This window comes from Lycium barbarum, chromosome 6, assembly GCF_019175385.1.
Source record: "Lycium barbarum isolate Lr01 chromosome 6, ASM1917538v2, whole genome shotgun sequence".
In the NCBI taxonomy this organism is placed as follows: Eukaryota; Viridiplantae; Streptophyta; class Magnoliopsida; order Solanales; family Solanaceae; genus Lycium; species Lycium barbarum.
In genome coordinates, this window is record NC_083342.1 from 89,218,980 (window position 1) to 89,231,343 (window position 12,364).

A 12,364-nucleotide genomic window follows, 5' to 3' on the forward strand; every position below is an offset into this window, starting at 1 on the left:
GCATTTCGTCTTATTTGTCAAGCAAGAAAATATAGAAAATGGCCGGAAGCAAATACATTTAGACTGGTACTTACTACCTTTTAAATGTTATTAGTTTTCGAATACTTTCTCGCTTGTAATTATTTAAATGTTATTAGTTTTCGAATATTCTTAGTCTTGTACAGAAGTTTACACAACATTTTTCAAAGTAGTGTTCTAATATCGAGTACTGTTGTAAGACATCAGAAAATAAAATCAAACCTGCACTTGTTCATAAAATGATTGAAAGTTTATCATCTGGATGTTCGAAGCAGTAAACAATCCATCGACATACGCGACTACAAAAATGAAAAGAAACAACAAAGCATAGAAACAAAGGTCTGAAAGGCATTTTGATTGCTACCATTTTGATTTGATTGCAGCTGTCAAATTTTCAAGAAACCAACAAGCTCATTGGTTTACAGGCCTAGAAATCAACACACATCAGTAACTAACTACAGAGATTAATCATCTACTCCATCGATTCTAAGGGAACACTTCAAATTTCTGAAATGAGCAGGCGCAGCCTCTCTTAATCATCATCTCCATCGAAATCAGAATCATCAGAAGGTTCAAAATCATTGTTCTCCTCATCTTCGGTATCAGAATCACTGATAACATATGTTGTCTTCTTCCCACGATTTACCCTCTGTGGTCTAGTTTTGGGAGCCACAACAGGTTCGCTGACTTGCTCTTCTACTTCTAGACTGCCCAAGGAAGAAACAGGACTTGCCATAACAGCTCCACTTTTCTTGTTAAATGGAGATTCCCTCATTTTCCTCACTTTTCGATCTGGTGAGACACCAGCTTCCTCTGCAGGCTTCAAAACTTCAGTTATGAGTCTCTGACCAATACTTAGTGATTGCTTATTAGCTGCTGCTGGTGCTCTCTTCTTTGGGGGTTTAGCTGCTGCTTTTGAAGCTGCTGGTTTCCTCCCCCCTTTCTTTTCCCCTTCCACAGCTACCTCTGGCTCAAACTCATCATCACTAATTTCAATCTCATCCTCATCGTCAGAAACATCTGCAGTGGATGGCAGAGTCTTCTTTTGCGCAGCAGCCTTTCTAGCAGGTGCTTTCTTTTGAGCTTTTGACGCTTCAGTCTCCATAACTGCAGGTGAAATACTCATAAGTTCTAGAAGACAAAATATAATAATGAAAAATAGTCTACCTTCCATAATACACTACAGCAAATTTAACTTGCCTTCGGAGCGATCTGGAGAAGAGTTAAGGTTGTAAGCTGCAAGTCTGTCTTTCAACGCTAGCACTTCATCATCATCTTCTTCATCTTCAACAGCAACAGGTTTTGCCTGCTGATGATACGTATTGAAAGTTAACGTATTAGCAGAGGACTATGATAGTAATAAAGAAAAAGAAATATCCTTGTTGAAAGAAAGTCTTTGAAGAAAATCTAATGTGATTCCAAACCTTTGCAGGAGCTTTCTTTGAACCTCCTCCTCTGCCTTTTGGCTTCACAACCTCGGTAACTTTGGCTTGAGAAGATAGGAAAACACAATTCAGTACATCAATAATCCGTTAAAAGTACAGAAAAAGCCATGAATTAGATACTAACCTGTTTCCGCCGTTGAACCAACTGACACGTCCATTGGTTCCGCAGTAGACTCCACTACACCAGCCTTCTTAGTAGTTTTTCGGGGTTTAGGCTTGGGCGCCTTTGACCCAGCTGCTTTCATTGTCTTCTTCTTTATCTTCTCTCTAGCTTCCTCAGTCTGAAAATCAATTTTATCTTGTTCCTGAAGTATATAAGCAAAAGCGTTTATTAAGATGAGTAAGGAAAAGCATGCTCAAAAGTTGTCAAGAAGTAACTTTCAGTTGAGGCATACGTCAAGCTGTTTGTCAAGGACATCGAGATCTTTCATCCACAAAACCTTTGGAGTTGCATTTCTCATTTCGTCAACCTCACCATTCAGCTTATCCCTCTCAGCACACAGCTGTTGAACCTTCTCAAGAGTCAACGTTCCTATTGCCATCGACAGCAAGTAGTCATAATCACTAGCCCTAACTCCTCTATTTGACTCCTCTGGACTCTCTTCGCTATCTTCTGCATCATCAGTTGTGTCTGCAGCAACAGCTTCAACAGCCTTTTTCTTGGGGAAAGGAGTAAAACCTTTATTCTTCAATTCAAGCAAGAGATCAGCTCTCTTCCTGTTGTTCACAATGATTTCTCCTTTCACAACTCCAAGGATGAATTTCACCTTGTTCTCAATTCTCAGCAACTCCAATTCGAGAATCTCTAATAGAGCTCTCTGCATAAGTTAAAAGTATACAGTCAATGGCTAGCATTCAGGAGGAAGAAATGTATTTCAGTTCAGCTATTTCATAAACTTGCCTTTCTTTTCTCATAATACTGGAGTCGTACATGGTAGAACTCCTCAAGAACTACAGCAAGAGAATTTAAACGGTAAATAGCAGCATATATTTTCCACAAATCTAATATAATTTAGTGGGCATTACGTACTCTCTTCTGGGGTGTCATATTTCTTAATTTTGCCCCTAGAGTCAAAAAGGTGCATATTGCTGGTGCTTATTGTAGTAGTTAGCTTAAACTTTTTAAGCAAACCCTCTTGCTGGGCCAGTAGCAGATTCTCCTCTGACAAGGTCACTTCAAAATGTACAGAGTTCTCATCACCATAGGCTTTTACTTCCTGCAAGGAGAAGCTCCTTATTATTTGTCTACCTTAAAGTACTTCTCAAAAGAAAATAAATAAATCAGTGATTAACTCAATGGACGTACCTTTATGAAGGCATCCTTGGCCTTGTCAGTTGACACTGTCATGGATTCCAAAAACTGCTTATAATCCTCTGTCCACCTCCGGACCGGCAACTCAGAAATCCTAAGAGTCGTTTCATTGACCTCCTCTATGATACCAGTTACAGTGTAGGTAGCTCCAGTTTCTTTCGTTGCTGTTTTCTCTATTATTCCTTTGAAACCTTTATACCATGGATCCATTGGCTCCATTAGCTCATCATTCAGTAAGCGCCTTACATTAGCGACAAGGTCCCTTGGATTATAATTTGGAACATATGAACTCCAACCCGTCCCTATACCTTCACTGCCATTCACAAGTACCATTGGAATGATTGGTACATACCTAAGTGAAAAGAGAATCAACGGTCAGTTATTTGCAATCGTTTGATTTTTCTTCGCTAGATATGAAAGTATATAATTTGTCTATTAGATTATAGTTACCAAGTAGGCTCAATAGATTGCCCATCTTCATTCAAGTAATCAAGAATGGTATCATCATCCTTGGGAAACAGAAACCTTGCAATTGGTGAAAGCCTAGTGTAAATGTACCTAGAGCTTGCATGATCTTTACCTCCCTGCAATTGAAGGATGTGCGGTAGATGAATAAATGAAAGAAGGAATTGCGTCATATAAAAGTAAGATTCATATAATGAAATTTAGTTTCTCACCATATTTCGAGTACCAAATTGACCATTTGGTTGCAAAAGATTTACATTATTGCTGCCAACATAGTCCTGTGCCATTCCAATGATGGTGCTGCTAAGACTCTGCTCACCATGATGGTAAGCTGAGTGCTCAGAGACATAACCAGAAAATTGGGAAACTTTTGCTTCCTTGAAAAAATTCCTCTTAAATGCACAAAACAGAATCTTCCTTTGACCCGGTTTCAAACCATCAAGCATTGATGGAATGGACCTTTGAAGGTCAGCCATTGAAAACAGAATAAGCTCTTTGTTAACAAATTCGGTGTATGAGATGTACTTGTCTTTCTGGTCTAGATGGGTACCAGGCTGCATAGGACAAGAAAAAATAGAGATTAACTAGTCAAATTGGGAAATTTTAGATGCATTGTAATCAATACTGAAATAAAAATATTATTGGTCCCAACCTCAAATTGTCTAAGCCAATTCTTCCTTGCTTCTATCTTCTTCTTACTGAAAGCAAGTTCTATTGATTCCCCATCTTGGTTATCTGCCCAGAAAAAATCTTTCCTGTGTTTCTGAAGATCTTGGAAGTACTCTTTTCCTTCCTTTGAAGTACTTGTTCCCAACCCCTGTCAAGGCAGTAAAGAGAACAATTAGAAGAAAGCTACATCTGATGGTTTTATGAAATGTTTGGTAGACAAACCTTATAGTACTTAATAGACCAACCACTTGAATTATCACCCAAACTATTTCTCCATGACTCATACTCAGGCATGGTATAAAATGCCAGTACCCTCCCATTTTTATGAGTAGCCTGCAAAACAACAATGTTCAGACTAATGTATTTACTAAAAAATCTTCCGAACCTGATTGATGTACTTTGGCTCTTTTAAAAAAGGTATAAATTTCACCTTCACAATTGGTGTTATGAACTCCACCAAGAAAGACGGAACTTTCAGCAAGGACGGCCAAAAAGTGTGGATGAAATTAATTAAGAGACCCTTGATATGTGAACCATCATGATCCTACACAAGTATAAAATATAGTTCAATTACAGTGAAAAATCACAAACCATTCAACATAAGCAGAAAGATGGATATTGCAGAAGCAAGGGCACCTGATCAGTCATAATCATTAGATGACCATATCTGAGCGATTTGACAGTGTCATATTCTTTGCCTGTCTGAAGTCCAAGAATCTTCTTGATAGCTTCAATTTCTTTATTTTCTGAAACCTGTTTATGACTTGCTTCCCTTACATTTAGCAGTTTACCCCTCAAAGGGAACACGCCATAGTGATCTCGCCCAACAACAGACATTCCAGCCATCTGTGAAACAGCTCAGTTCCCTTAGAAGCACATCAAAGGTGGTATTGAACATAATGAGGTTAAAGAAAGTCAAAAAGGTATAGCATACAGCTAGAGCCTTGGCTGAATCTCCTTCAGTCAAAATCAATGTGCATTTATCGGAATTCCTCCCTCCTGCATCATTAGCATCTTCTAGCTTTTCCACGTTGACCTTCCCAGATTTTTTCCCATCAGTCTTCTTAAGGTCTTTGCTATTTTTAAAGTCTGCCCAGGAGAGTAGAGTGTCCACAATGCCAATATTCTTCTCCACTGTAGTAATGTCGGGAAAATGATAATCAAAACCACCACATACTTAATAGAAATAATAACATAATTGGTCTTTGCAAGCATAAAAGAGAACGACCTGTAGTTGAACTAACGTACCTTTCTTCAGAAAATCTGGTTGAAGTTCACATTTCGAACCAAAACTGCTCTGACGCAGGGTCAAGGTTTCTTTAGTTTGTGAATCAAAAGCAGGATTGTCAATGAGAGCATTAACAAACATCCATAAATGGTTCTTCACTGCGTGGGCTTTGATGTTAGCATTTTTATTCTTCTTGTTCACAACACCCATTACGTGGTTAGCTATCTGGTTGGCCACATAATCAACGTGAGTTCCACCCTTAATTGTCGCGATGCTATTCACAAAACTGACCTGCCCAAATTATCATGCTAGACCATGTTAGTTTCAAACCTAAAAATTTCATAGATTACAACTATAGTTTTGGCTCAAGCAACTTGTCATCAGTACCTGTTGAAATTGTCCTTCACTCAAACTCACACATATCTCCCACCTTAATACTCCGTCCGCGTCTTTAACTTTTAGGAACTCCCTGCAAAATTAGTGAATGTTAGCATACCTTTCAAAGTAAAAAAAGAAGGAAGTAAAGTAAAGATAAATTTTTTGACAGTTAACCTTTTCGCATCAGTAGCATCTAAGAAAAGCTTGCAATACTCTTCAAATGATTTGACGGGAATGCGCTGTTCATTGAGTTTCACCTTGACAGTCTTTCCGAGACATCCACCCAAATCGATCACTCTCTTCCTCATTAGAGCAACAACATCTGCTTCAAGGTTTTCCATGTTAAACTTTGCCAAGTCTGGCTTAAATGAAACTTTTGTCCAATTCTCGCTTGCTTTGCATTTTGTTATGATTGGTTCAGACTTCTTTCCCATGTTGTTAGAGAAAACCTTCATTGACACAACACATAATTCACTTGTTTAGAAAACAGCACTCAACCAACAATCAAAGCAACTATAAAAAGTAGTATTTCGAAAGAGCCGCATCCTCATTGACAATCGAAAATCCCAAATTTCCATTTTCCTAACTAATAAGATCTTCAGCCGGCTCTAAGGCTTACAAATTAGATATGTATTATATTTTAATAAACTGTTCAACTCCCCTAAACAATTGTAATTAACCATCAGTAAATCCACTTGCTTAAAATCAAGTAGTAAATTATCCTATACCTTCTCATTTAAATATCATAAATACCACAATTATCAATTGATTCACAGTTTGTAAAATAAATTAGATATCCTAAAACCTATTAAAGTCACCGTCAGTATATTCATAATCTCATTCAAAATTTCCGACATAAAAAATATGCACATTGCTGTTAATCAGAGACTAAAACTCCCATAATAACTAAGATTAAACACAGTAGCTTTCAACCATAATATTACGGAAATATACACCCCATAATAAAATATAAAACCACATAGCCCAGTATACAATACTACAAAGCATTATACATAATGTATTCAACCTTATATAAAAGATGTTTATACACAAGTATGAGCTAAATCCTCAAAGGTGTAAAATGTGAGGAATTACCTGCTTATATTTCCTCTGTCGTTTTCCATCAGCAGTTTCAATAACAAATTGAGTAGAAAAAATGTTGGTAAGCTTAGCACCATATCCATTTCTACCACCAGTAGTCTTCTTCTCAGCATCATCATAATTACTACTAGTCAACAAATGCCCGAAAATCAGCTCAGGCACATAAACACCTTCTTCCTGATGTATCTCAACAGGAATCCCATCACCGTTATTATATACGCTAACCAAATTCTCTTCAGGATCAATCACTACTTCAAGCGCGTCCATTTTAGGATCTCTCTGTTTATTATCAGCTGCATTTACTAAGATCTCGTCGAAGATCTTGTACAAACCGGGCACGTATGTGACCGGTCGATGTACCATGCTCTCGTTCTCCCATACCCAAAGTGTTTGTGTGTGCTTTTCGACAGATCCGATGTATGTATCGGGTCGAAGAAGGATGTGTTCGAGTTGGGTTTTCTTTTGGTAGGTTTGTTCGATTGTTTTGCTAATGTTCGCATTGTTGCTTGATTGAAGTGGGAGTTTTTTGGTTGCCATTGTGACACAGAGATGGGTGAATTTTGAGAGTGAAGGTTAGGGTTTATAAAATGGGCGCTCTAACGGTAAAGTTGAGAGATTTGAAATTTGAATTTTGAATTCTGAAATGGACCGCTCAGATGTGGGTTTTGTGATCTGACGGTTCGTTGTGTGCCTCCATGGCATATTAGATGACGTGTATTGCAAATTTACAATTTGTTAGAGTGCTGCAGTCCTATACAATTAAAATGGACATGTAAATATTTCTTGTTTTTTATTTTTAGATTTCTTATTAGTTAGGTACTTAAAATGAAACTGCTGATGATTTTTATACAAATATTAATTGATGTTTGATAACCTTTAGAATAGTTCATAATCTTCTATAATAGATCAAAACAGGGAAAAGACATCAAATGCACCGTAAAGTTATTGTGGTTCCGCCCCTGGGCAAAATAATACTTGAAGTAGTTGTATTTACAATACTTGGAACATGAGGCCAGTGGTCTCTCATAAGAATATCAAGTAGTAGTTTCCTATTGAAATAAAATATAGCTCTTGAAAGCATTTCAAACTTTCAAGACAACAAAATATTGAATACAGATAAGTTTAACAACTGTTTAGCGGCAGCGATGAAGGTCTTAACTACCGCTCAAAGCTTCAGCCCAACTCTCTATGTCACTGGCGGAAGGCAGTGAATAACTCTCAGGCCAAACACACACAAGAAGCTAAAGAAGAAAGACACAGGTTTTGGGAGGCAAGTGCCCTTTTCTGATTTATGCAATAAATCTGTCTTTACAAGTATACAAAGAGGAATTGAGTGAATGACTTTGCCCTAATGGCTTACACGTTTTATAGGGGGAAAATCTGCCCTATGCTATACAGTGGGCCTCTAAAAAGGTGGCTGTGCTGAACAGCTTGTTGTCATGGGCCCCGGGCACTCAAGTTGAGTGCTTGCTTTAGTTGGCTGGTCTGCCATGCTTGTCCTGTAAGTGGGCCCATGACAACAAGCTCAGGAGAAGGGTTCCGACCCACAGGATTAGGGAACCGCGATGTAAACCCCTAAGGGTGCAGACTTCGGGTATTCGTCGGTGTTGTATGTCATCGAGGACGATGACGATTTCGAGTGGGTGAGGGTGTTCCGCCCCAGAGTTTGGGGCATGGCATCGCGCAGTCCTGATGGGCTGCATGAGTGTCAGCAGTGCAGGCGGCTAGGCTGACATTGGGCAAGGTAGGCAAGACTGGGCAAAGGGCATGGCAAGAGGCAACAACCTTATAGAGATGTTGCATGACATGACCCATGAGTGCCAAAGATGTTTGACAAGGACTTGGGAGAAGCCCAAGGGCTTGACCATTGAAGGTCGGCCACGTGCGGTGACGAATGTCAGTGCCGTGCGTTCTAGTGCTAAAGATGAAGTCTAGGGATTTCGGGTGAAAGCCTTATTCCTAGAAGGGACTTATATATGCTTACCAAGTTTGGGGTCGTTTGGAGTTGTTCTACCTAAGGGCTTGACTTAGCCAAGGAAGCAGTGGCATTGTCGTAATTAGACAAAGCTTCCGAAGGCCATAACTCGTTCCGTGATTGTGGGAATGAGATGAAACTTCATGGAAGTGTGAAGGAAGTCAAGAGGAGTAATTGAGAACAAACGGCACCTCATTTGGAGTTCGGATGACTGAGAAAGACTCATTGTGATTCTCTGGCAAAATCATATCTACTAGAGCCAGTTGGGTTTTTTTATTTTAAGCATATATAAGGGGGGTATACATGGTGACAGCCTACCAGCCCTCCCCGGGCGTGTCGACAGCAGACCGCCTCAAGTGTGCTGCCTTGAGGGACAACCTCAAGGACCTGCCTTGGCATCTCAAAGGAGTGTCAAAGGTATCCATAGGAGTTTGGGAGCTCTATGGACGGCGTGTGGCCTTGGGCCAGCGTTGGGTGTCATAACGGTGCTGGAGGCTCAATATATGGAACGATTAGGCCCCGCGGGCTAACCACATGATGGAATGATGCCTCCGTACTGAAGGAGCGATCGAGGGACTCTGTCAAGAGCCTCGTGAGCTGACTTGTGAGCTTGGCAAGGGTTCAACCATGCGAGCAAGGATCCGTTGGCCTAGACATGCAGTCGTGGGGCGACGCTGCATTATGCAAAGGGAATGCGTGCGATGTGGGCTATGATTGGCAATGCCATAAGACAATTGAAAGGATGGCATGAAAGACGCACACGAGCAAGGCCAAGGATCGAACGTTGCCCTGCTTGGGCAAGGCACGAGCGAGGGGCGTAGGCCCGAAGCGAGTGTCAAGCTTAAGGATAGGACTGTGCACGCGATGGCGATGCTCAGGTCCAGGCGAGGGACAAGGATGTCCATAGCCAAACCCAGAGGTGCATATGGATGAGATCCAGCAGAAGGGAAATGCGCCACAAGAGAAAGCTAGTATGTCAGGATGACATCAATCGGGCGGCACAACTGAAGCGAGCCTCCATGGCGAGCTTCGCCTTAGGCATGGGATCGTGCCTAGAAATCCTGGGAAAAGAGAAGGCTGGCCTGCGGTCGCGAAGGATCGCGGGCGCCGCACGGGCGTTTGTGTGCCGCTGAAGCGCAGAAAAAGTTAGGCCCGTGACATTAGCGCATGGTCAGTTTTTAATTACTATTAGGATTCGTCCCATTCGCTATCTACAGGATACAATATAATATAACAATTTCAAAAACTTACTAGACTATAGACATTTGTCAAGAACTGTTTTCTCTCTCTTTATTGGCCTATTCGTGATGAAGCAGCTGTAGGAAGTATTACAATTTTAAAATTACAACCATTTTCAAACTTGGGTAGCTAATAAGTTGTTTGGTTCATACTTCATAGTGTCATTTTGCAAAAATTATAGTCTTACATGGAAGTGAAAATGATCAAAATTTGTTAAGAGTGCTGCAGTCCTATACTTTTGAAGGGCACAAAAATGGACATGTAAATATTTCTTGTTTTTTATTTTTAGATTTCTTATTAGTTAGGTACTTAAAATGTAACTGCTGATAATTTTTATACAAATATTAATTGATGTTTGATAACCTTTAGAATAGTTCATAATCTTCTATAATAGATCAAAACAGGGAAAGACATCAAATGCACCGTAAAACGGTCCGTATAAGTTATATGCACCCTCCAACTTTACCGGCGATGCCCAATACGAGTCCGGAACCAAAATGCCCAAAAAACAAATATTTTGAACCAAAATATCCCAACAAAAAAAAGTTACCAAAGTACTTTTAGCGCAGTATTTTACTGCGCTATAGCACTTCACGGAGACGGAGCCGTTAAGTGCTATAACGCAGTAAAATAGTGCGTTATACAAAATTTTCTCTCACCTATAGCGCAGTATTTTACTGCGTTATAGGATTTTGTCTCTCTCCTATAGCGCAGTAAAATACTGCACTATATCACTCCACTAAAACCCAATCGGGTTCCACCACTGGTCCCTCCAGTGGCGAAAAAAAAAATTAAAACGCCATTGGAGGCGAGCCAAGGTGGTCCCCACTTCCAAAAAACGTCGTTTTCTATTAAATTTCGTCCGGAAAGTTTAGATTCTCGGTATATTCAAATCAAGGAGCAAAGATTCTAAGTTCGAATTTTGAGAAAAAGCGGCGTACAACTCGATTAAAATAACTATACAAAAAATCTTCGATTAAGGTTTTCTACTATGAACTTTTGTTATTATTTTGTTATATACATTATATTGCATGCATGTTTAACATTTAATCGTCGTTAATTTCTAAAAAAAAATGCATAAATTTCGTTATTTTTTTTTTGGTTTGATCGGGCTGGGCAGTGGCCTCAGCCATTGTTCCATTTTTTTTTTTTTGTTTAATCCATATTTGTTAAATGTTTATGAATTGTTAATTTGTTAAATGTTTATGAATTGTTAATTTGTTATATGTTTATGAGTTGTTAATTTGGTTAATTATTTATGAATTGTTAATGAATTATTATTTTGTTAATTGAGTATTTGTTAAATATTCTTTATGAATTGAAAGAAGTTGATTGGTAATGAATTATTATGTTGTTAACACTTTGTTTGGATGATTATTATGTATTATTTTGACATTTATCGTATTGTGTTGTATTGTATAGGACCAAATCAGTGGTTACATAAAATAGAACCTTTCGTCGTTACATAACAATAAAATTAAAGTAGCAATCAAAGCAAACATTTTATTTAAACTAACAACATAATATAATACAACAGGTAACAACCATCCAAACAAGTTGTAAACGATTATGAAATGTTAATCTATATAATTTTAAAAGCGTGAATATATATGTTAAATAAAAAAAGATTATCTTAAAAAGAATAGTTAAAGTTCTTCTTTTCATAAATACATAAGCTAACGAAAAAAATGTAAAGTTTATAGGAAAATATGTGGTCGACGAATATACTCTTTTAGTTTAATTTTATCGTAGTTGTGTTGGCTATTTGGTCAACTAAAAATATATCACATATTCAAAATAGAGTTCCAAACAAATATTACTGCTGAATTTCGATTAGTTAATATAATTTATCTTTCATTTCAAGAATAATGACTAATTTAGTTTGTACAGACTCCTCTTTCATGGATCCGAATGTTCCTCCTAGGCCCGATGTTCCCTCGGCGCCCGATGCTCACCCTGGGCCCGATGATCACCCGGGGTCCGCTGTTCACCCGGGGCCCGCTGATAGATCAGTATTGTCTTTGCAAGACAATCATAGGTCAGAGTTATTATGGGCCAGTACTATAGGGATATCTACTAGGCTCCGTCCCCGTAGGCTGCAGAGAGCGTGGACTCTTTTACGCGAGCACCCCCCACACCCTCGTGTGTTGGAGATATTGTTTCGAGGCGGCATCTACCGTTGCGTGTCCGTTGGTCGGGTACAGCATGATTGGGCGCTCATCACGGCCATGGTTGAGCGGTGGAGGCCTATTACACCTCGGAAAATTTTCCGTTGGTACGCAAGTAAACGAACTAGTGAGGAATGGCGTTTGATGACCCTAGTTGAGATTTTAAAGATGTTAGAGATGAGGGAAGAGGATTGCCAAGAGAAGGCAAAAGTATTTGATAAGTATCGGAAAAGAATTACGAGCAACGAGTTAGCAAGGACTTAATGATGTCTTGGAGAAGAGTTATAATGTCCCTTAGATCGATAATGAAGTGTTGAACAAGTGTTAAGAAGGTTCCATAAGGATCGGAGGTCAAACAAAGTGATA

At 39.1% G+C, this 12,364-nt stretch overlaps 1 protein-coding gene across 2 annotated transcripts; it reads right to left on the reverse strand.

Annotated features, from left to right (window-relative positions):
- Positions 1 to 229: 229 nt before the first annotated feature.
- Positions 230 to 7,180, reverse strand: LOC132644729 (DNA topoisomerase 2). 2 transcript variants are annotated; one of them, XM_060361338.1, is made up of 19 exons: positions 6,611 to 7,180; positions 5,690 to 5,964; positions 5,525 to 5,606; positions 5,158 to 5,428; positions 4,844 to 5,043; positions 4,546 to 4,755; positions 4,340 to 4,453; positions 4,132 to 4,242; positions 3,893 to 4,057; positions 3,453 to 3,794; positions 3,226 to 3,359; positions 2,770 to 3,127; positions 2,494 to 2,680; positions 2,365 to 2,414; positions 1,859 to 2,281; positions 1,588 to 1,768; positions 1,443 to 1,507; positions 1,219 to 1,324; positions 230 to 1,125 (listed from the first exon to the last, which is right to left on the reverse strand). In XM_060361338.1, exons 1-19 carry the CDS (start codon positions 7,151 to 7,153, stop codon positions 551 to 553), a joined length of 4,392 nt encoding a protein of 1,463 aa, XP_060217321.1. In that variant the 5' UTR covers positions 7,154 to 7,180; the 3' UTR covers positions 230 to 550. The 2 variants fall into 2 exon arrangements, with proteins under 2 accessions (XP_060217321.1, XP_060217320.1); XM_060361337.1 differs by having other exon boundaries at positions 1,219 to 1,327.
- Between the last annotated feature and the right edge of the window lie 5,184 nt (positions 7,181 to 12,364).